Here is a 26237-nt window from a genome sequence, read left to right on the forward strand (position 1 = left end):
CCGGGACCAGTATGTCAGAGGCAGAACCAGAGCTCTGATTATGCAGACTAAGATCAGCTCTATCCATTGCAACATGTTGCCGTTTTGCAAAAAGAAATAGGAAAACAAATGCAAGAAGAAAATAAGTTCTGTTTTCATTTTTTGTTTTGGCCAACTGATGAGGTAGGAAATACAACAAATTAACCTATTAAGTCTCATTATAAACAAAACTTTTTCACTACATTCCCAATTTTTCTAGTTTCATGCTAAATTTTTCTAGGTTTCACCCTATGCAATTAGGATTAAATGTAGCTTTTTTTTTTTTCATTTGTTGCCGCTAGATTCCTAGTCTTTACATTTAGTTCCATAAAACTTTCTTGAAGATTAAACTTTAGGGACATAGGCAAAATTGAAATCATTGCTTCAGAGCTATTAGGAGATGTCAATATTTAAGCATAAAATAGAATAAGATAATTTTGGGATGATGGGGGTATCAGCAGCAGACAGAGATCAAGAAATGCCTCTTCTACGAAGATACTTAAAGAAAAGCATTTTGAGAGGTGTAGAGATGTAAGTTAGAAAGCAATGCAGGCTTAGAATGTACTTTCTTCCATGGCCAATATAAAGGCACAGAGATTAGGGAGAGGGAGTGTCGTGTAAGGAACTTATACAAGGGCCGATTTGCAACTTGAATGCAGAGATGGTGATGTAGAAAGTTGGAAACATCACAATTGTACTGCCTTCATCAGACCAAATGGTGTCAAATGAATTTGTGTTGAGTATTTTTAAAAGATTTGCCCATCATATCTCTTGTTTTTGAGAAGCTATAAATATATCCTTAACTCAATTGAAATTTAGATTATACTCTGAAGAAAAAGTAAGATTCACCATTTGGGGTTCCTGATTATTCAGGACAAGCTATAATAGGATTTAAAAGAGAATAAACTATATTCAACCCTTTGTTTATATCTATTGACAAATTACACCATATTTTATTCATTGAAGTAACTCTAAGAACTTAAGTTTCATAAGGCCAGATACTTTTATTAGCTTATTCAAGTTGAAGTAACAGGTGAGTTAATGGATGCCAAGAATTGTAACTAATTTAGATTCTCAACAAAAATTCAAGACATTACCTGATTTAGTCCTTTTGTCCTTTAGATTTTTCCTCATTGTCTTTTAATCTAATTTTAGCAGCTTATCTAGCCATACTGACCACTTCCTGGTGTGCTGCATCTCACTGGATAGCCATTCTTAGAATCTAAGTACTTCAAGTTCACCAGTCTGACTTGATTTACTGCTTGTTTCTACAAAACTACAGTCTTCCATCACCCAAGATTTAGGGGAAAAGTCAAAATAGTATTCAACTTAAAGTGTATGTCACCACACTTCTAGGATGGGGTACCTTTAGGTAATAACTGAAGTTACTTCCAACCTGGGAGTCAAAGTTCTTTCATATACAGTCAGTCTCATTTGATCTTAATCATGATCCTATGAGATCAGGGGTTCTTCATTCGTAAGTCTAGGACTCAGATCAGATTAGAAGTGATCAACATCAAGTTAAATGCTGAAGGCAGACTTGAGTCCCAGCTCAGGGTTCTTCTCCATTAAACCACTGGTTTTGTTGACAGGCACTTTGAGAGCTGTCTCATTTATTCAACAAATATTAAGCACCTGTGTCTAAAGTACTTATAAAAACATCAGGAATTCACAATGCTAAAAATAGGCTGCCATTTCCATTTGTCATCAGAAGGCCCGTTTTATCCTTCTCGGTATCTGTGGAGATTGGTGTGAGGGAGAATGATCTTTAAATCGCCATAAAAAAGCAGTTCCTGGTCTGAGATCAAAATGAAGACTCTGGAATAGTGACCATCAATGAGACTGATTTGTCTATAACTTGGATGTTTCTAGGAAGCCTTCAGCTCTAGTCTCACATCAAAGTAGTACCAGATGTATATTGAAAGTCACCAAAATGTTCAAGACCTTGACAAAAATCCCGATTCTCCCTTTTACATAGAGGTCCTGCAGATGCCTTTAGAGTTAAATGTGAGCCAGGTGACTTTGCTCATGTTAATCGCTTGATAGCTTCAATCCACTCAGCTCTCTCTGCTTTGCTGCTGGCCTGGATGTAGTAGTGGACGTCATCCTTAGTGATCACTTTGAAGAGGTTGCCCTGCACGTTGCCTTTAACACCTACAGGGAAAAGCCACCTAGTGAAATGAGTTGCTTTTAAAACTGAAGCTTTGAGCTTCCATGTCACAATAAACTTGCTTTTGCCCACCAGGTAAAAAAGAAAGCAAGCCTTGTCCTATTAAAGCTTGGCCTGTTAAGAAAATACACTTGTACCTGTGATACTTAACAAAGCAGTGTCAAACAATTCTAGGTGAGGTTTGGAGAAGGAAGTGGTTAGAAGCCAGTATCTAGATGCTTACCAAAGTTAATGGAAATGGAGGAATGCCCTCACAATGCATATTGTTTGTTTTATCGTGCATATGAATTGAAGGGTCCTTCACAGTATTTATTAAAATTAAATGCCTCTAGACAGTTCTCAAAAGAGTAATCATAAGTGGCAAATCTAGATTGGGAAGAAGAACTGAAATACTGCAAGTTCCATTGCCAATGGAATCACAGGTCTGAACTAAATAAAATAAAATGATTCTCAGTAAGTCAGAGAAAGGGAAGGCACTTATGTAATGCAGTTCATCTCACTGTTTTTCTTTATCTCCTAGCTGTGCTTTGGACTTGACCAGTGGAATGCACAAACATTTTGCAGTCTAACATTATCCCAGTGGTATCTTATCCCTGTGCCAGAGGCACAAAAAATTCATTTTCTGGGGTCAGAATAAAACATGATTATATAGAAAAATATTGAAGTCAAGGAGTCATCAACACTCCTCACCTGCCATTTTTTTCTACCAACTCTGAAAGTGTCAACAAACAAGATCTTTCTTATTGTATTTCCAAGAGACTATTCTTTTCATATATCAAACCTATGCAATCTCCCCCCCTTTTTTTCCCCATCAGTGCAGTGCTCCTGAGACACTGAATGAATGCTTATCACCCCTGCTGGGGTTGGTATGCAGAAGCTGCTCTTACCAGTGGGAACTCCATTATCCTCCAAAGCTGAAACAAGGGAGCCACGGAGAGAAAATCCACCTACTGGCCTGTTTTCTTCCTGAAGACATAGAAAAGAAATTCAAATGAAAATCATAATTGCACTAATGCAAAAAGAAATAAGTTCCCTTTGTCTATAGAATAACATTTGCTTGGACTTGGACAAAATATAAGCAACAAAAGCTGCAGCTAGCATTGACAGTCACATGGTCCTGTGCACAAATATCTGGGATAATTACATAATCACCCAAAGAAACTTGGACTTTTCCAATCAGTATCAATTCTGTATTGTTGGCTTTAACTCATTCTTGCTGATTTAGGATGTCTATTAGCTACAGATCTTCCTGAATAAAGCCTGGTAATTACTTCTGGCCTGACCCTTTTTTCCTTAACCAAAAAACAGTTCTACACAATTAAAATTTTCTTTCCTTACAGCAGAATTTCTATCAGAATGACAGCTAACTTATCCTGTCCATTCAAAATCACTTTTTTCTCTGTTTCTAACAATTTTATAAAAATTGGCATATTAATCAAGGATATCCAAAGAAGTACATCATTCATTGTTAAATTAATGTCATATGGTAAATATGAGTTAGGAAGAAAAAGATGACTATGGGTTTTATGTCTCCAAGGGCTTCATGGAAGATATTCATAAATCTTGCTTTAGCTGGGCCTTAAATGATAAGTAGTGTTTGAAAAGCTACAGAAGTAGGAGTGAATATCATTAGCAAAAACAGGACAGGGCAAGAAAATTATTTTCAAGAAATCTGATTGGCTGAGTCAGCGGGTTGATGTCGAGAAATGAAAAATAAGTCTAGAAAGATAGGATTGAGATTAGATTACGGAAGATTTGAATATAAGGAGGAGACTGAAATGTTATCGCCACAGGTGAGGCCTTCCAATAAGTAATCACAAGGAATAATCTTGAAGAAAGATCTATGGAGAGAAGTGTAATGAAAATGATCTTTAAGAAAAACCTGGTATACTTTGGAAGGGGAGGAAACTGAAAGCAAGAAACAGAAAATTCTGTGAGGAAGGTTCTGTTGTGGTAATCAGAGGAAAAAAGTCAAAACTGGTGTCATTACAACCCACTGAAACAGAAATAAAGTACAATAATAAATCTATTTAGGATATCTGGGGAAAGAAATGAGAAAGAAGATGTCTGGAAAGGGTAATAATCATCACACCTCACATTTCATCATGAGGTTTTTCCTGAAATCAATCCTTTAGGGCCGGTATGGCTTGCAAGTATAGCCTTCACCCTGCCCCAGAGCTGATGCTGAAGTGGGCTACTGCTCACCTTGGAGGGGTTGTAATAGTGTAGGAAAGCAGGGTCACTCCTCAGAACAAAGCGCCTCACCTTCCAGTTTTTCCTCTTGTGTCCCTGGAACAGAGACGACTCATTATTCCTCACAATCCTTGCACATGTGAAGCACATCTTTAAACAGGTTTGAGCAGAACCTGCAAACCAAAATGCTGCGACATTGTTCTGGGGCCTTCCCTGAAGTCAGCCTCTGATCACTTGAGTCTTCTGAGAAAAGGAGCTCCGTTGTGCAGAACGGATAGGGCCAAGAAGGCTAAGCAGAGAATGGAGTGTTTTGTCCTAATCCACACAAAACTTAGGGGGAGGAGGAAAAGCTGGGAAGCAAGTTAGGCAAAGGGAGTTTGCTTTTTGAGCAAACTTCACATTGATATTTTTTATGTCCTTCACATCATTTCTGATTCTTCATGACGCCATTTGGGGTTTTCTTGGCAAAAACCTTGGCCATTTCTTTCTCTAGCTCATTGGAAATTGAGGTAAACAGGGCTAAGTGACTTGCCCAAGATAACACAATGAAGGTACTGTCTGAGACCAGAGTTAAACTCAGGAAGATGAGTCTTCCTAACTTCAGACCCAGCACTCTATCCATTGCCCCACTTAATGATACAGATATATGTATATAAGATACATATAACCCTGGCTCTGGCATATGCTGGTGATGTGGCTTCAATGTCCCAGACAGCTATAAGACTATGTCACAGATCCAAATGGGTGGAAGAGAGAATTTCCATAAATCAATAACACTCTACATCCAGATCTCCCCCCAACAATAACAAATAAATACAAATATATTTTTGAACTTGCTTCCTGTTGCTAATCTTTATGAATCCAAATTACACCACGGGATTTTTATAGATGCCTTGCCTCTATTTTCTGTTCTTTCCTTACTTCCCGCTACTTTACTTCCTTTTGCCCAGTTGCAATGCTCACTTATATTACCTGTTTGGCTAAATATCCTTGTTTAATCACTGTGCCACTCAGTTCAGCAGCGCTAACATCGAATTCTTCTTTTGAATTTGTCTTCTTCTTACAGCTTTCATTCTATAAAAGATAAAAGAACCATAATTGGACTTCTAAGAAAATTAAATTCCTTGATTCATCAGTTCTTTGATCCAGATCAGAACTTAAAATGAAATTTTTGTGTGACTAAATTCCACCTCTTCCCTTAGTTGTGTAGCACACACTGCACAATTATTTCTAACCTCCTCTATGCAGGTTTCTCTCCAGCAGCAGGCAGTGGAAAGGAAAGAGCTATAAAGGGAGGTCCTGCTACCACTTACAAAAATGTAGAGAGCTGTGGAATCATCTAGGAACTGCTCTGCTAAATCCCCAGAGCGAATGGCCTCAGTGCTCCGGTTTCCAATGGGCTTAAGGAAGTTCTCCTCCATCAGCATGGAAGCAAGAGTGACAGCTTCAATCCGACTAGCGGCAAAGTGATTGGAGATCAGCCAGTCCACCAGAGAAGAGCCTGGGGAAAGGAGAGGACAGCTCACATCTCACTAGGGCGGAAGCTACTGCCTCCTTCACAACTACATTGACCAGCATTTGGCCCTGTGAAACAGCCAGCCTCATCCCAAACCTCAGAGCAGGCTGAAAAACTGCCAGAGTGCCCACTATCATGGCAAAGAACACTGATGGCACTTCTCACTGCCCAGCAGCTTGCCAGCAAATTCTATATTAGAAAGCCCCAGGGACAACATAAGGCTTTGAGCTCAACACGAGCAGGTTACATTATCTCTGTAATCCCTAAAGCAAAATTCCACACTCCCATCTACCTGTGTATTTTCCAACGTGGAGTCCAATGCACCCTCCCCGCCAGCCTACAAGTGGCTGGCTTCTTGGACGTACCTATGAAGGTCTTTTTATAAGTGCTTCCCTGTTTCATATTTGGAGATGGGCGAATTCCACAGCTACTGTCATGCATCTTGTCAATTATATCACTATACAATGCAAGAGAAAGAATTAGTGTCCTGTTCAATGTGGAGAAAACAGCCTTTTTCCAAATGTACAATTCAGCCAAGGTGTGTGAGGGAAGAGACTTGGCTGAAGGGGGTCTGTATATAGATTATATAGATTAGCAGCAATGAATCAGGATGGCTTGAAGGACTAGGAGGTTGCTCTGAGCCTAACAATGGAAAAGGACTGGCAGAATTTGAGATCAAATATAACATCCTTCCTAATCTGGCCTCCCCCTAATTTTCCAGCCTTCTATTTTACTCCTCCCAATGTACTTTGCCATAGCAATGATACTGGCATCTTTGTTCCTCACACAAAATACTATCTCCCAATTCTAGATACGTTCACCCTTGGAATTCTCTCCCTCCTCATCTCCATATTCTGACTTCCATGAATTTTTTTCAAATCCCAGCTATTCCTTCTCTATTGGGTTTGTATGTTGTCTCTTTGATTGAGAGCAGAGACTGGAACACAGTAGGTATGTAATAAATGCTTCTTGATTGACTGAGATACTTCAAAGAACCATTTGTAGTTTAAAACAAACAAACAAAAAAAAACATGAAACAGAGATGGAAAGGTTAGTAGGAATGATAGATTAAGTGTGTGACATTACTGGACTGGAACAGTAAATGGGGCACTGGACTTGGAGTCAGAAAGATCTGAGTTCAAACACAGCTTTAGATATTAGCTATATGACTCTGGGTGAGTCAATTCATTCTATTTGCCTCAGTTTCCTCATCTGGCTCCATAAAATGACCAAAATGTGTCATTAAAAGCTCTGAAGACAGTGATAAACTAAAAGGCAGTCACACTCACTGAAGGCTGATGTGAGAGGGAAGCTGAAAGGAGTTTTTCATGAGATGGAGCTGCTGGACTTTTCCAGGTTGTCCAGCGTGAATCGCACCCGTTATCTCAAAGGCCCAAGCATCCCGATCTTCTCTGGAACAGGCCTCCAAGAAATAGTCTGTGGATGTTCTGGTCCTTAGCTTAATGAGGAGCTGTGGCAGGAAACAGAGTCAGTCAAACCCATTGGAACCTGCATGGAATATGCAGAGCGGCGGAAGGGTTGGGATGCCCTCTGGGATCCCTCAGGATGGCCCAAAGGATCCCATGCAGCCAAAAAGCCTCATGGGCCAGTGAGACTGGGTCCTAGACACTTAACATCAATTGGCATCTCAAGTCTTATGGGAGAATGACTTTCTAAAAATCTAAAATGCTCATTACCCATCAATTATCACCCTGTCTCCCAAGTTTGCTTAGTCTTTGAATAGTACACGTAGACAGACTCATAACTTCATCATAAAGCTGGAAATGACCATCACTTGTTCTCTTTTGAAATTGGTCATCAACAATACTCTTGAATGTCATTTACTAAATATTGTTAAAATGAAATGTTTAGAGGAGCTATGGAGAAAATGGAGTAAAATGGCAAGAGGACCCTCTGTCACTCATTGACTATGGAACTTTGAATAAGACATTGAACTTCTGTTTCTATCAGAAAAAATGAGGAGATTGGATTGGATGGTCTCTCTGGTTCCTTCTGGCCCTAAATCTGTACTGATGACCTTGTCCTTACTCTTAAGACAATCTGACCACAATTAGAGGATGTATTGAGGTTGGTGAAGAAGAATAAGCCTCTGATCAAGCTTCTGCTGTATAGAGACCCCTCCCTTAATGGGAGAATATTGCCAAGGTCAAGTCTCATCTTTCTCTCCTTGATCCAAATTTTATCACCTGTCAATCTCCCAAATCTTACTCTCCAGGGCAGATTCCCGTCACTTTCTACCCCCTAATTCCATCCTGTACTTCCATTTGCCTGTTTTAAAATTTTGGTTTCATATTAACTTTTTAAAGCCTACAACTATAAAGGACAGCTTTATAGTTAGGTACAGTGAATAAATGCTACATGTGGAGTCAGGAAAGACTGAGTTCAAAACCGACCTCAGACACTGACTATGTGTGACTCTAGGAAAGTCACTTAACCTCTACCTGTCTCGGTTTCCTCAACTTTAAAAGGGGAAAAAATAATAACACTTACCTCCCAGGATTGTTGTGAAGATAATATATTTGCAAAGTGCTTAAGCACAGTAACTGGCTTTTTATTTATTAAGCATTATTTAATTTATGGTTATAATTTATTAAGTAGGCACTTAAAAATGCTTTTTTTCCTTCCTTCCAAAAAAGGAAAGAGTATGTTATACTTGATAGCCCTAGTACTTAGCATATTCCATTATATGACGATTAAATATTGATTGATTTATAGATTCAATTGCTTTATTTGACACATACTTTTAAAAATCTTTTAAAATTATATTTTAAATTTAAATACAAAATGGGAAAAGGAATTTTAAAAAACAATGTCATGTATACACAGAACATAAGAAAGGATTCAAAATATAAAGTAATACATTTCCATTTCAAGAAAAAAAAAAGAAAGCCAACTGTTCATCTTCTTTTTGCTTCCTTGTAGGTTTTCTTTTGTTCTTTGCCATCTATTTTGTACTTTATTGTTTTTTTCTCCCTTCTTCCCCCATATCCCAGAAGGCTACAATTAAGTGAGGGTTTTTAAAAATATATTTTATTTAAATAAATATATATACACACATATGTATACATGTATATTTACATGCATTTAAAGATACATATATATACATAGATATCTATAATCATACACACACCCATATATCCATATACATTCATATATCCATATAAAATTGTACTATGCTTTGTCCTGTTTTTCTGAAGGTAACATCTTCATAAGTTCAAGTCTTTGCATACTTTTCTAATTCTACCAATTCATCATTTCCTACATCACAGCAATATTCCAATCTTATACTGTCTAGTTATGTTAGCCTAAAACATAATGACACACAGAATCCCTATTTCTCTTTTTATTAAATCTATTTTAGTTTCAACTTTTTCTGAAATGATTACTACCTCTGCTTTTTTTACATAATAAATTCTACTCTTGGTCTTTATATTTGTATATGTTTTATTTCCTATCCCTCCTGATCCCTCTGCTTTACTTATACCCTCTACCTTACTCTACTATTACTTACTTGAAGGATCCTTAACTTATCTTCTCCCCTGACCCTTATGCCCTGTTATTTTTAAGTGAATTTGGAAGACTTTTGTAGCCTTTCAAATATGTTATTCCCTCTGTATCCCATTTCCCTTAAACATTTATACAATTCTTTTGCTGCACAAGAAAAATCAGATCAAAAAGGAAAGTAAATGAGTAAGAAAACAAAATTCAAGTTAACAACAAAAAGAGTGAGAATGTTATGTTATGATTCACATTCAGTTAATGATAATCTTAAATATGAGGTTTTCACATTTTCATTTATAAAAAATAAAGTTTCTTCATATTGAGACCCTCTTTGATATATGTCTTATATTTCTCTTCAGTCTTGTATGTCAAATTTTCCATTAAGTTCAAGTATTTTTGTAACAAAATCCTGAAAGTCTGGCAATTCACTGAATATCCTTTTTTTTTCTTTCATTCAGTGCTTATTTTTTCTGGATGTGATATTTTTGGCTATTATTCCAATTCTTTTGCTCTTTGATTTATAGTGTTTCAAAACCTACAATCTTTTAACGTAGCTGCTGCTAGGGCTTCTGTGATTCTAATAGTGGTTCCTCCCTGCTTAAAATCTTTTTCTTGCTGCATTTAATTTTTTCTCCTTGATCTGAGGGTTTTGGAATTTGGCTATGACATTCCTGTAGATTTTCCTCATAAAATCTCTTTTAGGTAGTAGTTGGTGGATTTTTTTTCTATTTCTACTTTCCCCTCTTGTTCTAACACGTCAGGCCAATTTTCTTTAATTATTTCATTTATTATTGTATCAAGATTCTTTTATTATTAAGACTTTTATAACTACCAGGTAGTCCAATTATTCTTATATTTTCTCATAATCTGTTCTCTGGATCAGTTGTTCTTTTAATGAGATGCTTCACATTCTCTTCTTTTTTAAAATCCTTTATCATTATTATTATTATTATATAATTATTATAATTTTGCTGACTTTCCCTTGCCCAATTCCAATTTTCATGGAATCATTTTCTTCCTTAAAATTCTGGATTCCTTCTTCCAGTTGGTTGATTTTCTTTTAGTAATCTTATTTGTCTTGGATTTAAAATTTTTTTTTCCCTCAATCTCTCTTATTTGATCTTTAAAATTTTTTTTGAGTTTTTCTATGAATTTTTTTTTTTTTTCAGCAGGCGACTATTTGAGTTCTTTGGCATAGAAGAGGTTTTTTTTCCTTCATTATTCTCCTCTGAAGATGAACGCAATCTTCTCTATTCCCATACTAATGGGAGTAATGGTTGGGTTCTTTCTTCTTTGCCTGCTCTTTTTTTTTTTTTTTTTTAAATTGATAGCAGCTCCAATCCTGGAGTGTGGGGATGGTGCCTCTGGCTCCAGGACCTCCTTCAGTTCTCCCCTCTGGCCTGAAACAGAAAGCCCTGCCTTCGGGTAAATGCCCATAGCCAGAGCATCCCTGCCCCACTGCTACTGCACTGCAGGTAAGTCCTGGTTCCTTCTTGTCACAGCTGGACCTGGTATTCCCTCAATCTTCTCTGCTTAAGACCCCTGACTCCCCATATTGTCTGAGAGGCAAAAATTCCAGGGCTGGGGCTGAGGCTACCTCTCAACCCAGCTAGCTTGCTGTTTCTGGGGAGCTAGACTGGAGGTGTTTCTGCTCCACAAGGACCAAATCTCCATCCTATTGTCTGTCTTTGGATTTTCTTCAGGTATCCCAGGAGCACCACTGTTCTGCTCCAACTCTTGTCTTTTTTTACCCTTCTGAGGGTCCTGAAGGGCTATTTTGTCGTGTTTGTGGAAGAAATCAGAAGATCTCAGAAATTTCTGAACTGCTCTGCCTTCTTCCCCAAATCCTCTCAATTCACTTGCATTATAAGGATGAGGTAGGCTTGCCTCTAATTTTAAGAGGGACAAATCTTAGCACAAATCAAGAGCCAATCATCAAAGTGGTAGAAGACAATGAGATTAGAGAACTCAACTTGCAATCCCGAATCTAGGATTTTAATTGTGCCATGATCATGAGTACCACTTCTCAGTGCCTGAGTTTCTCATCTAAAATGGGAATAATAGCAATTGTGTTACTTACCTCCAACGGTTTTTGTGAGGAAAGCATTCTAGAAACAAAGCATTATATAAATGTGAATTATCATCATCATTATTCCCAAAACTATAATATAAGGTGGTAAAAACATTCTAAAGAGGTCATATCAAAACAATAGATTAAACATAATGGAAACAAACCAAAGTGAACCAATGATGGTCTGGGGATGAGTAGAGAAGAGAAAGAGCTAAAAGCTCTATTTTTCTTTTCTTTCCTTTTTTCAAAGAAAAAAAAAAAGAACTTTTTTCACATACCGGTCTAGTCTCATACTCCAGGCAAGGGCAGGTGATGGTACAACCATCCAGGAGGATCTGGCCTTTAGGAGAGGGACCTTTCCTGCCTCCCTCAAGCTTGTAATACAGCAGTGTGTTCTGTCTCAATACAAACCATCTCACCTTCCAGTTGTGGACAATGTGGCCCTGTAGGCAAATGGAAATTCCACATTAAAACCCATGCAGTGCACCAGCCTCGAAAGGCACCCACCCTTCCCTCTCAAGTATCAGCCAAGCTGAGTTCAGGCAAATGTGGTCCATGGCCCAGCAGTAACTGGCATGGACATGTTCCCCTGCTCCTCTCCTAAATAAAAGGGGCTGTGTTATAGTCCTAAATTCTCATTCCAACAGGGAGACATGAATACAACAGTTTGCTGGATCATTCTTTCTGTTGTGCATGTGATAGCAACTCAGTTGGCTTAGGTCTCATTTTCCTCATCTGTCAAATGAAGGTTTGGAACTAAATACTTTCCACGGTCCCTTCCAGCTGTAAGTCCTCTTATCCTATAATTCCTGCCTTGACATCAGGTCCTGGGTCTGGAGGTTTTTGACTCCCTCCTCTCTGTGTCTTTGAAAAGATCATTCTCTGCAAGGGATAATGCTGTAAAAAATTATACTGGCATGCGTTCTATCAATAAAAAGTTATTTAAAAAAATAAAAATAATAAAAATAAAAATCTTTCTTCTCATAAAAAAAAAAAAAAAAAGAAAAGATCATTCTCCATTCCTGGACTTTCCTCTTCAAATCTCTACTTACTGCAAGGTTCCTTTCATTCTATAGGAAGATGTTCCTGATACCATTAGTAATCAGTGCTCTGAATCTCCTCCAACAAAAATCTTGAACATTTTTAAATTCTGAGTTTCTTGAAAGACAAACCTAGCAAAATATGTACGTCTTATTTATTTTGTGAGTAGAGTCAATAGAAGAAGGCATGCAAGCCTCTGTAATGGCTATCTCGTCTCCAAAGTATTCAAACTTGCACTAAACAAGAAAACTGGTAAAAAAAAAAAAAAGGGGGTGGGGGTGGGGGTGGGGGTAGGTGGAGTTCTTGGCTTTAAATGGGCCAATGGAAAGAGGGAGTGTCTTCTCAAAGCCAAAAAAAAAAAAAAGAATATATTTGGGTTTCAGCCAACCCACAAGGTAAATCAGAAAGCAAGATCTGGGCTTGTTTCCCACAACCTTGACTCCAGCTTGGGGAAGGCCTGTTCCTGTTGGAGTCAAAGGCCCCATGGGCACTCACAAACTCATTCATTCAATAAGCATTCATTTGTGCATAGAGCAAAAACTTTGAGCTTAAGCACTTTATTAAATTATTGAGGGATACAAAAGAAATAGGAGATATGGTCTCTGCCAAGGTTATTTTAATTATGAGTAGAAAATCATACTGCATAACAAGTTTTGAAGATCAAGAATATAATCACAGAAGTGAATGTTGTTATCAAATAAAACTTCCAACAAAGTTCATCTAAAAACATAATGAAATACATAAGAAATATAGCACTGCAAGGTGATCAGACCAAATGGTAAGTAGTAAATTTAAATCTCTATAAAGAATTGTGTGTGTATGTGTCTATGCTTTTCTGCTTATGTTTCCTTTCATAAGAATATAAGTTTTCAAGTCTATTGGAATTGCCTTGAGTCTATCATAGTTATCACATAATCTTATTGTTACTGTGACAATATTCTCTTGGTTTTGCTCATTTCACTCAACTTCAGTTCACGTAAGTCTTTCCAGGCTTTTCTGAAATCATCCTGCTGATTATTTCTTATAGAACAATAATACTCCATAACATTTATATACCATAGCTTATTTAGTCATTCCCCAACTGAGGAGCATCCACTCAATTTTCAATTTCTTGCCATTACAAAAAAAGTTAATACAAGTTGTACATGTGTGTCCTTTTCCTCTTTTATGACCTCTTTGATACAGATTCAGTAGAGACCCTGCTGGATCAAAAAGTAGACACAGTTTTATAGATGGCCCTTTGGGCATAGTTCCAAATTGCTCTCCAGAATATTTGGATCATTTCACAACTTCACCCACAATGCATTAGTGTCCCAATTTTCCCACATTCCCTCAAACATTCATATTTCTGGGGTGCTTTATAACCATGTCAAGGATTGAGGGCTTCTGTGATTCTTCTGCATCTCCAACCCTCACAGAGTCCCCCTTTCTTCCCTTACTTCGGGGATCCTTAGGAAGAGCTTTAGGTGTCTTATAATTCTGAGCCATAGGGTTGTTTAGGGTAAGCTTTGGAGATAGGATGGACCAGGACCCAAATCCTCTCCTACACTGGCAGAAAGGAGTCTCTATCCTCCCCCAAAGGGCTTCTACTGGGCGAAGGCAACCTATAAAGGGTACTGAAAAGAAGTAGAGGGGAAAAAAGGATACCCACTCAAGAGCAATATGGCTGGCAAAAAGGGGAGGTAGATTACAAAGAGAATTGAGGGAGAGTGAAATAACATGGCTTTCCAGAATGGTGGGAACAGTTCGGAAATCACCAATAGGGAAAGGAGGGTCCCAGGAAGGGTAGTAATGATGCCAGTGAGGAGAGAGAAGTGGAATCTGAGGAAAGATACAGGGCAGCATAGACATCATCTCCTCCCAGGTTCAATGATTTGCCCAAGGTCAAATAGGAAGTGCAGGTCTCCTAAGCTGTGTTCTTTCTACTGTGTCACATTCTCTATAGGAAACAGTAAAGGAAGGAAGAGGATTATGAATTAAATATAAAAAGTCACATCATTAAAAAAAAAATAGAAAAGGAAGGAGAGAATGCAGAGAGAAGAGGCCCTTCTTGAAACCTTCAGACATGGTAATCTTGGGAGGAAGAGACAGGGACAAGTAAATTTTGGGGAATGTCAGATTGTTATATTATATTTTTTCTCTCCTCCTCAATTTGAGTGGAAGATTATCTAGTGATTATGGGTGAAGGTCCCTGATTGACTCAGAAGTATGCCTGAAATTTTAGAATTAGTGAATGAGCTGAGGGAGGCAAATCCCAAAGACTGTAGGGTACCGTTCTTTTTGTAGGTTATAAGAGGACCTGGCCCAGAGAATATATGCCCTAAAAAGAAGGAGGCAACTATCATATATAGAATTAAAAGATCTGTATTTGAATCCTGCCTCTGAATGTGACTGATCTTGGGCATATTATTTAACCTCTTTAAACCTCTAAAAAATTCCTGGGTTGGAATAGATAAGTAGCCAAACACCATAAATGGTTTTGAAAAGAAGAAATGCAAATTATTACAATTACATAAAATTTTTCTCAATCATTAAATTAAATAAATTAAATTTCTCTTATTAAAAGAATTCTGAGGTACTAACTTAAAACTCTGAAGTATTATCTCATGTCCATCAAACTGACAAAGATTTTTTTTTTTTAAAAAGGAAAACAATATATGTTTAAAGTAGCTAAAGGAAGATAAGAACATGAAAATTCTGTGGGTGAATGTATGAACTGGTCAGCCCATTTTAAAGTATCTGGATTCATGCAGGAAAAAATTGACTATTTTGTTCATACCTTTTGACTTCGTGTTCAGAAAGCACCATAGATGTGTGTATGTCAAACACCATTCTACATTTAGTATATGTGTGTATTTGTGCATATACATATATACTCTATAATCTACACATATTTGTACATATACATATATTATATAATATATACATAAGCATCCTGTGTAAACATGTTTTTGTGTGTATACATATATACTCTACAATACATACATACTCATATACTCTATATAAACATGTATTTGTATATATATGTACTCTATAATATCCAAACATATATACAGGATATATAGGCATATACACATACACGTTCTGTATACTTGTGTGTATATATACATGTATATGAGATAGCTATGTATATGGTACAGTAGATAAATCACTGGACTTGGATCAGGAAGATGCCTCATTTTTCTGAGTTCAAATCTAACCTCAGACACTTACTAGCTGTATGACCCTGGTCAAATCACTTAACCCTGTTTGCCTCATTTTCTCATCTATAAAATGAGCTGAAGAAGGAAATAGAGTGATAAAGAGTCAGCTATAACTAAACAACAACATTTGTGTATACACACATAAACATGTCCATTATGCACCTATGTACATACATATTAGTAACCTAAAAATATTAGTGCAGTTTCAAGTTATTAAAACTTAAAACTGTACTGAGAGGTTTGGGACACCCTGCATATACCACATATACTTTACCTTGGCCAAGTACTTTGAATTTGTACTTCATTTTCTCATAAATGCAAGAAAGTGCAATGTACAGGCATTGGAAGAAGGAAAAGGGCAGATGGCAGAATGAAGAATCTAAAGGAAGAATAGGAAATCCAAAAGGAAAATCCAAAAGAGAATAGGAAATGGAAATTGGGAATACAATTGTCCTTTTACTCCAGGGATCCAAGCAGGCTCAGGTACTCAGGTCAAAAAGCCCAACATTTAAGACTAGAGTTTACCAATCAAGAGACATGTTAAAAAAAAAAAAAAAAAAATGAAAGCTTGGAGCTTTCTGTACAAACCCCTTTGAATCTTGAAACAAAGTGAATGATTCATTCCCAAATATCTACTGAATGAATTCATTCATTCAATAAAACAAGACTAGCTTACTTTCTTTTCAGTACACTACTCCTCCAGGCCTCTGCCTGCTCCACCTTGTCCCCCTCCTCAATTAGGATCATTTTATGGACTAGATGTCCAGGGACAAAGGTAGGAAAGGTGATAAGAGGTGATTTCTGGGAGTCCCTTCAGCCACAGCAGGAACTTTATCTACAGTCACTGGGCTGATAGCAAGAAGCCAATTTTTAATGCTGGGTTTAAGGGTCATGAAATTTTTAATGCTAGAGGGAGCAGTATAATTCTTTCATTTTGTGGATGAGCAAACTAAGTCCCACAGCTATGGATCCAAAAGCAACTTGCCCGGATCACAAGAGTCAGCCAGGTCCAGAACTCAAGTTTTCTGAATTCTCTTTCCAGAACACAATGCTTTCGTTTTCAAATCTTATCTACCACAGGTCCTTACCTATTCAGTCCTGGCAAAAATCACTGGTGAGGAGGCCCAGCTTTATAGCCTACAGCAGTGATTACTAGTCTGTTCTGGGTTGGGCTGATTTCTCATGCCCCAGCCTGTTTTCATTCTTTCCTCCTCACCTTTGGCACAGATGGCTCTACTTTGGCTACTGCAACTCCCAGGTTAGGGAGCAAACCCTTTGAAATGTCCTTCTTGAAGATGCCAAGGTCAGAATCACAATAAGCTTTGTCAAAGGACTTCAGCAGACTGCTCTTCTTAGCTTGAGGAGAAAGGGAGATGGAGGCGGGAGGAAAGAGAGAAAGAAAAGAAAGAGAAGGAGAGAGAGAAAGGAGAGGAGAGGGAAAGAAAGAGAAAGGAGAAAAAAAGAAAAGAGAGAGAGAGAGAGAGAGAGAGAGAGAGAGAGAGAGAGAGAAAGAGAGAGAGAGAGAGAGGGAGAGGGAGAGAGAGAGAGAAAGAGAGAGGAGAGAGAGAGAGAGAAAGAGAGAGAGAGAGAGAGGAGAGAGAGAGAGAGAGAGAAGAGAGAGAGAGAAAGGAGAGGAGAGAGAGAGAGAGAGGAGAGAGAGAGAGAGGAGAGAGAGAGAGGAGAGAGAGAGAGAGAGAGAGAGAGAGAGAGAGAGAGAGAGAGAGAGAGAATGTGTATGTGTAAAAAGCAAGCAAAGTAGGTCCCCTTTACTTTGCCCAGTGGCATCCTACTTAGGGCATGGTTCCCTGTAAGTTTTAAGTTTCGCTCTACTGCAGAGGTGGGGAACATTAGGCTTTGGGTTATATAAGGCTCACAAAATTATTTGTTAAGGTAACCAAAGGTTCAGCTTTGAGCTGAAAGCTAAGTACAACAATCTTCCACTTTTTGACTTAAGTTGATAATTTTGTATGGCCTATGAGTGAATGATGCTATAAATATCCAAATGGCCCTTGGCAGGAAAAAGGTTCTCCACATGACATTACCCAAGACCACCATGTTCCCTTCTTACTCCTCCCCCTTAACAAGTTTCCATCAGAAGAACTTTAGTTAGAAGCCCATTTCAGGGGTTCAGAGGTTAGTCCCACCTTGACTTCAAACTAGCTCCTATAACATTTCCTAACAGACTCATTCAACAGCCCATCTTGATTGCCTGCCATGTGCCAGTAAACATGCTAGATTTGGGGATGAGCAAAGAAAAAAAATCCCTGACTTACTTGCTAGCAGAAGGGAAAACACATTCAAAGAAAAATAGATACAAAAGATGAATGGGGATTTCTGAGGTGGGGAGAAGGTCCTAACAACTAGAATGGGGTGGTTCCTTGTAGAAGATGACATTGAGGTTGAGTGTTCATGGAAACTAGGGAACCTAGGAAGGTCAAGTAGGGAAGGAGTTGCCTGATCAAAAGATGCTGTTTGACCAAGGAATGAATGTCACCTGGGAGGAACAGTAGGTGAATTACAGTCACATCATAAAAGCGTTTTAGAATTCAAACAGAAGGATATATATTTTATCTTAAAGGAAAAAGGAAAAGGAAGCTTCTTGCTCCAATGATTTTGCCTGATCATTAGCTTTTCTCTACACAAGACCTATTCAAGATAACTTGAAGTGAAAGAATCACTTGAAGTGAAAATAGGATTTTCCACAACCCTATTTGGGGTTCTCTTGACAGAGATACTGGAGTGGTTTGCCATTTTCTTCTCTAGCTTATTTTACAGATGAGGAAACTGAGGCAAACAGAGTTAAATGACTTGCTCAGCATCACACAGCTAGTGTCTGAGGTCAAATTTGATCTCAGGAAGAGGAGGCTTTTGACTCCAGTACCATCGGGCCACCTGCCGAGTTTGTCTTCCCTGTTAATTTCATTCCCCTACTAGAACTTCTTCCAGAGACCCCTAATCCTAACAATAATGCCCTTGGCCAGTCCCTAGTCCATCACAAATCTCTCAGAATTTTGTCTACAAGAAACAGGAAAACTAGAGAAGTTAACTATTAGATATTTCCCTGAATTTCAATTGAGCTTTGGTAAATTCTAAAGAAACCAGTTCATCTTTATCATTCCAATTCAATCAAACAAAAGTAGCCACATTTCTGTCTGAAACTTGGTCCTAGCATGAGACTCAGCTAGCCCTCCTTCAACTTAAGCAAATAGTGATAATACCTTCCCATATAATAAACTACATAACACAGACACATTTGTTAGTATATAATAATATCTAATAATCAATCCTGAATTCAAATCATGTCTCAAATACTTACTAGTTGGTGATCTTGGTCACAACATGTATGTCTCAGTTTCCTCTTCTAGTAATTACAGTAGCATTTATATAGCATTTTACAAATGTCTCATTTTATCCTCACAATATTTCTAGATGTGAATATGTTATCACCATTTTATAGATAAGAAACTGAATTTGATATTAAGTGATCACTAGCTTCTCACTTTCAGTCCTGTCTGATCCCATTTGTGATTTTCTTGGCAAAGATACTGGAATGGTTTGCTATTTCCTTCTTTAGCACATTTTACATATGGAGAAACTGAGGTAAACCTGAGGGTCACATAGCTAGGAAGTGTTTAAGGCCGGGTCTTCTTGACTCCAGGTCCAGTATTCTATCTACTGACCCATCAAATGTGGATGAAACCAACCTTCCAGGGCTAGAGTAAAATATGAGAAAATGAATTTTTGCAAGCCTTAAAGTGCTACATAAATATTAGTTGCTATTTTTGTTTTATTATTATTATTATAAATTGTGGCAATAAAAGGTAGCTTAGTGACATCAGGATAACCTGACTTCAAATCTCACCTCTGATGCTGGCTACCCATCCAATGGCAAGGTTGGTCCCTCCAAGTTATAGAAAGGTTTCCTTATGTATTCGATTGTAGTGGGGCTCCAATGAGATAATAAATGCAAAACTCTTTGCAAACCTTAAAGTCTTTTATAACTATCAGTCATTAGCAATATTAACATCAGATTTTACTATTGTGGACACCTAGAATTAGATGTACTCTAACTGATTTCCTTCATTCTAATACTGCCATTATTCGGACTCGCGGCTTACAGGGAGCTGTCGTTTTTCTTCTGGATAATCTGGGTTGTTCTCAGCCCACTCCCACCCTCCTCCTCCCCATAGGCCACAGGCCACAACTGGATAAGTTATTTCGCGCTTTACACCATTTTCCACACACTACACTTTTAGTGGCCCAAAGTACTTCAAGGGAGGGTCCGGCAGAATTGCTCTCTTGAATTCAGTAAATTGGAAAAATGCTTATCACGTGGCCTTTCCTAGCCTTCTATTCAAGATAGGAAGGTGCAGGTCAGGACCAAATTAGGGCACTGGGAGATCTAAAGATTGGGGAGGCAGCAGGGTAGGGATGGGGGGGGGGGAAGGGGGAACTCTGGGGCTGGAGCCCAGCCCAACAATCTGTAAAAGAATTTGAAGAGATCTCAGGGGCTGGACAGGGGAGTTAACAGTTCTGGCCCTCCACCAATTTCTGAAGTCTTCCCTAGAAGAAAAAAAAAAATCCAGAATAGTTAGCCTGCAGGTGGACATTCACTCACCCTTTTCACGAGGAAGCCTTCCTTTAGCACTCCACCTTCTTCCTCCATCCTGGAAGAGAGAAGAGCTACTGTTTGTACTTGCCGGGAGGAGAAGCCTGCAGTTAAAAGGGCTCCACCCTCTCCAATTCAAAGACCTCACCTCCTCTGCCAGACTTCCTTCTCCTCCCCCTCCGGCTCTCCTTCTGCCTTCTCCAGCAGCCTCCCTGATCTCCATCTACTTTTGTCTCCTCCTTTTCCTCTGCTCTTCCAGTTCTTCTTCTTCCTGCCCTTCTCCTTTTGTGAACTGAGCGCTGGACCAGCAAGTAGGTGATTTGGTCATTAATGGTGACTTAGCTGCTTCGGAGGAACTCCCATTTGAGACTTCCTCTGAAAAACTGCCTTCCTGGCTAGTGCCAGTTCCCAACTCTGGCCAGGGCCTGACTCACCAAGGGCAGGGATCGTTGGACTTTGGTATCAGCTGCTCATAATTTAGTTACCCAAGTTAAGCCATTCCGGGAGACAGAGATGCGAGATGTGCTTTGGGGGCCGAGGGAAGGCTGCTTGCCAGACCTGAAATAGTCAGTTTTCTTGCTAGTGCAGTTGATGTGGCTGACGTAGACACCAGGTGATGGAAGGCACCAGGTTGTGACTTTAGGAAAAGCACCAAATGTTGGGAGTCGGTCATGTGAAGAATTCACAATGGCCCTTCTCTTTGGAAAGAGGTAGAATTATTTAGGGAAGTGGTTATAGACAAAATGAAGGGATACAATAGACACCAGGAATGGTAAATATGAAATAAAGTTGTGAGAGCACAGAAAGGGGTCTTAATAATTAATGATGGAAAGGCGTTCCTTAGTGGAACTCCCAATTATCTAGGGGAAAAGGAACATCCTATGAGGTTGGGGCCTGCCCTTAATAGGCAGGCTAAATCCTGAAAGGGAGAGAGGAGAGGTCTGAGAGAAGAGACACCCCATGGCATGGGGAAGGAGGCAGAGTGTTGTGGCAGACTGACCCAAAGGGCAGTAAATATAGCATGGGCCATAGGTAGATTTATGGGGACAATTTTGCTTCAGGGACTTTACTTGACTTGGATTTCTGACTAGAGTATCTCCATGGAAGGGTATTATCAAAACCTTCTTCCTGCCTACACCAGGGAGAAATTTTATCAATGTTTTGGTTTCTCTTTGCCCACCATACCCGCCTTCAGAATTTCATCCCCGTGGTTTCTCCAAACCCATACTGTTGAATTCTGAGATACAACCCATTTCTTCTTTAAGTGCTGCAGAATAGATGGGAAACTATGATATAAAATATTGCATATACTCCTTAGAGATCCATTCTCTGAAGTACTTCCCATCCCAACCCCCTTTCTTTTTCATTCTTTGTTCCAAGAGATGTCTTGCTGGGCAGGGGAGTGCAAGGGACCTAGCTCGGTTTTGTGGTTTAATAAAAAGCACACTGGATTTGTAGTCAGAAGCCCCAGTTTTAGATTTTGCTTATGTTGATTTATACTTATTTGACTACCTGCTGGGGATAAGCAGAGATTGTTAGATATTGAGACTGCCTGGTGGCTGTGCTTAGTATTAATTACTTTCCAAGGATTTAGAGCTAGCCCTCTTACTTTATAGGCAGAGAAACAGTCTCAGAGTGAAATACCAGAAATCCCAAAGGTAATAAATAAATAGCAATAATTACCCAACTAATATTTATTATGCACAAAATAAAGCGTTTCTGCCTTCAAGGAATGTATATTTAATTTATGAAATGAGTCAGGACAGGAACGGTGATTATTTTGCTAAAGGGAACTCAAAGTGATGTAATCCCCTTGGGATACTGAGAGGTAGGTAAGGTGATTAGCCAAGGTCATACAGGCAGTAAGTGTCAGAGGAAGGATTCAAAACCTCTATGGTATTATATTAATAATGGCTTGAATTTATAGAGCTCTTTGAGGTTTACAAATGTTTTGCTCACATTCATTTTTGATCCTCAGAATAATCCTGTGAGATTATTCCCATTTTATAGAAAAGGAAATTGAGTACCAGAGAAGTGACATTTTCTATGCATTCAAACTCAGATATCTCTGACTCAAGTCCAGCACATAGTCTACTATGCCATTTGCTTCCGAAATGAGGGACTAGCTGGAGCTTAGTCTTGAAAGTATGCATAGGACATGATTAGGTAAATGTTTGGAAAGAGCCCAGTACTTCTGACTTTCAATGTTCATAAGGTCCTCCTCCTCTTTCTCCTCCCCCCCCCTTCCTCTCTTTCTCTTCCTCCTCCTTCTCTTTTTCCTCCTCCTTCTCTTTCTCCTCTTCCTTCTCTTTCTCCTTCTCCTTCTCTTTCTCCTCCTCCTTCTCTTTCTCCTCCTCCATTCTCCTCCTCCTTTCTCCTCCTCTTTCTCCTCTTCCTCCTCCTCTTTCTCTTCCTCCTCCTCCTCTTTCTCTTCCTCCTCCTTTTCTTTCTCTTCTTCCTCCATTCTCCTCTTCCATTCTCCTCCTCCTCCTTTTTCTCCTCCTCCTCCTCACTCCTCTCTCTCCTTCTTCTAAGAACAGAGTATCAATGCATGTCTAATTTTATTAAATTATCATTAACAAGGTCTTTTTTTCCTGAGGCACATGAGACACAAATGCCTTCCTTCTCCCCAAGAAAATTATAAGTCCTAGAATCATGAATTCTGCTTTTATCCTAGATTGTTTCCTATTTTTTCAAGGTATTAAAAAAAAATCTTGGTTTTTACAATTTGGAAATGAATATATACCTTATAAAACCCTTAAATATTTTTGTTATGTTTTTTTTTACATCATTGCCATATCTCAATATCTGACATTTAAAAAATTTTAATGTACATTTTCAACAATTTTTTCCATCACTTTCTTGAGTTTAGAAATCAACAAAGCAATAAGTCAAGTCCTAGAAACTGCTGTTTGCCAATTTCCAAGATGTAAATGGTTACCCTGGAAATTTAATAACAGGTTCTCTTTTACTGGTTCAAATGTTTCCAATATATACCTGCATACACTCCCTATTCACTTCAGACTCAATCAGGACCTATTAATCTTACTTTTTCTCTCAGTAAGATGGAACAGAGAATGTTTCAGTGGCTTCCAAAGAATGGGAATGGGCAAGATAATGTCAGGATTGTGTTCTCTACTCAAAGCAAAATGACTCTCAAGATAACAAAAAGGACACTTTGCTGATCTTAATGATACTTGTTATTCTTAGCTCCTATCTTCTTGCAGCTGGGAGAGAAAAGAATTCCTTTATCTCGGTCAGCCACACATGGAACATTCCTTTCATGCCAGGGAAGGTTCTTTGCCTAGGGAAGTGGATGAGTTCACTCAGATGATTATGGCTTGGTTCAGGCCCTCATCACCTGTACTAAAATTGGCTTCTCTCCTTTTCAATCCAGCTTCTATACTGCTGCCCAAGTGATTTTCCTCACTTCAAATCTGGCTAAACCCCATGATTTCCTGGACTACTCTACCTTCACTTTAGCAGGAACACTTCTTCCCTTTAGCTTCCTCTTCCAATTAGTTAATTCCTTCCATTTGAGGAATTTTGCAAGCAAATCATGCTCATTCTACCTGACTGCTCTTGATGACTTCACCTTTTCTCCCATCTCTATATTTTTCAGCTCCTTTTAAAGTGTCATTTTCCCCATTAGAATTGTAAACTCATTTTGGGCAGGAATTGTCCTTTTATCTGTACTTATATTCCCAATGCCTAGAACAACACATAGTATGCATTTAATAAATTCTTTCTCTGAATGTCTATCTGTCTCTATTTCTCTATCTCCTATCAGTTTTCACAAATGTCATTCCCCTGATCAAAAATTGCTTTCCCAATGCTTGTTGGATCGAATACCATGAGATCTTTCTTGGTTCCTGCCCCTCTCCCCTACCCCCAACTTTTTTAGTCCACCTCCAAAACTGCCTTTGACTTATTTTTTATATATTTTGTTTTCATTCATGTGTACATGTTATTTCTCCCATAAATGTAAATTCCTTGAGGAGGAGACTTCTTTCTTTCATCTTTATATCCTCAGCATCTAGCACAGTGTTTGGTAGATGTTTAATACATGGTGTGATTGTTGTTGCTCATCCTTCTTTCTTGAAGAAGACCACTTGAGTGATTCACTAGACATGAAACATGAGTCACCTTTCCTTCTTCTTCTTCATTTATGGCTCTGTGGCTGAAAATGCCTCCCAGTAGGGATTTGTCCCAACATGAGTTAAGACTAACTAACCACAGGGAGAGAAAAAACAAAGGAAGCAGACAGACAACAAAAAACCAAGATTTCTGTTTGTGTCTGTAGCGAGAGGTGGTGGGGAGGAGTGGTCCAGTTATGAACGAAGTACCTATCTTGCTTTCATGGGGCAGCCATTCATCCCTATTTTCTCACAACTGTCTTTCTCTTCTCAGTACTAGATGGAGATTGGGGGATTATATCCCTATTCCCTGAGAACATGGAAGAATTTGGGAGATGATAGATGGAAATATGGATAGATAGATAGATCAATCAATCGATTGATCAGACACACACACACAGACAGCCTTGATTACTGCAATGATTTGCGGGAGGGTCTGACTGCCTCAACTATCTTCCCATTGGAATTAAGAGGGATTAGAAAAGGATTAGGTTAAGATTTTAGTTGGAATTTAGAGGAAGTCAAGGGGTTAGAAGTCAGAGGAGAGGAGGAAGAGTGTTACAGGCATAGGAGACAGCCAGGGACATTTGTAGAGCCAGGAGATAGTGTTTGTGGTACGACCAGGAGGGCAGTGTCACTGGATGAAAGGGGGAACAATGTGCAAAAAAATTGGAAAGGGGTAGCACAATGGATGGAGCAGTCAGAAGGATCAGGGTTCAAATCCAGCCTCAAACATTTAGCAGCTGTAAAAACCTAAACAAATTATTTAACTCTAATGCCCTTCTCCTCCCGCCCCCCAAAAAAAGGGGAAGTTCAATGAAGAAGACTGGAAGAGTAGGAGAGAGAAAGGATGGAAAGCTTTGAACGTCAAACAGAGGATTTTGTCTTTGTTTCTGGAGGCAATGGGGAACTCAGTAAACTCGAGTGTGTGAGTTGGGGGAGGGGTCGACACGATCAGACTATTAGCATAAGTGACCATGTCAATAACAAAAACAATAAAAATCATTACTATCTCAATAAATGGATAAAAATATCTTTAACAAAATACAACACTCATTCCTATTAAAAACAGTAAGAAGTATAGGAATCCAATTCTAAGAAAGGTACGAAGCCTTTCTTAAAATGATAAATATTATCTACTAAAACCAATATTAAGCATAATCTATAATGGGGACAAACTTGAAGCCTTCCCATCAGGAGTGAAGCACTAAAATGAAGTATTAAAATATTTGCTATAGCAATAAGACAAGAAAAAGAAATTGAATGAATTAGAGTTGATAATAAAGAAACAAAAACTATCACTCTTTTCAGATGATATAATGATATGCTTAGAGAACCCTAGAAAATCAACTAAAAAACTACTTGAAATTATTAATAGCTTCAGCAAAGTTGCAGATTATAAAATAAACCCATTCACACCATCAATATTTCTGTATACTATCAAACAAAACCCAGCAGCAAGAGAGAAAGAGAAATTAATTTAAAATAATTGCAGACAATATAAAATATTTGGAAGTTTATCTGTCAAGATAAATTTAAAGATCGTATGTGCACAATTTCAAAATATGTTTCTCACAAGTAAAGTCAGATCTAAACAACTATAGAAATATTAATTGCTCATAGGTTGGTTGAGCCAGTATAATAAAAATTACATTCTACCTAAATTTTGCCTATTCAGTGACATAACAATCAACCAACTAAAGAATTTTATAGAGCTAGAAAAATTAGTGACAAAATTCATTTGGAAGAACAAAAGTT

The 26237-nt window shown here is 38.4% G+C and overlaps 1 protein-coding gene across 1 annotated transcript; it reads right to left on the reverse strand.

Annotated features, from left to right (window-relative positions):
* Positions 1 to 997: 997 nt before the first annotated feature.
* PLEK2 (pleckstrin 2) lies at positions 998 to 20742 on the reverse strand. Its single transcript, XM_051977865.1, has 10 exons — positions 20492 to 20742; positions 20353 to 20401; positions 11769 to 11933; positions 7187 to 7368; positions 6263 to 6354; positions 5695 to 5882; positions 5354 to 5455; positions 4394 to 4477; positions 3076 to 3154; positions 998 to 2172 (listed from the first exon to the last, which is right to left on the reverse strand). Exons 2-10 carry the CDS (start codon positions 20398 to 20400, stop codon positions 2045 to 2047), a joined length of 1068 nt encoding a protein of 355 aa, XP_051833825.1. The 5' UTR covers position 20401; positions 20492 to 20742; the 3' UTR covers positions 998 to 2044.
* Between the last annotated feature and the right edge of the window lie 5495 nt (positions 20743 to 26237).

Source organism: Antechinus flavipes, chromosome 2 (genome assembly GCF_016432865.1).
Source record: "Antechinus flavipes isolate AdamAnt ecotype Samford, QLD, Australia chromosome 2, AdamAnt_v2, whole genome shotgun sequence".
NCBI lineage: Eukaryota > Metazoa > Chordata > Mammalia > Dasyuromorphia > Dasyuridae > Antechinus > Antechinus flavipes.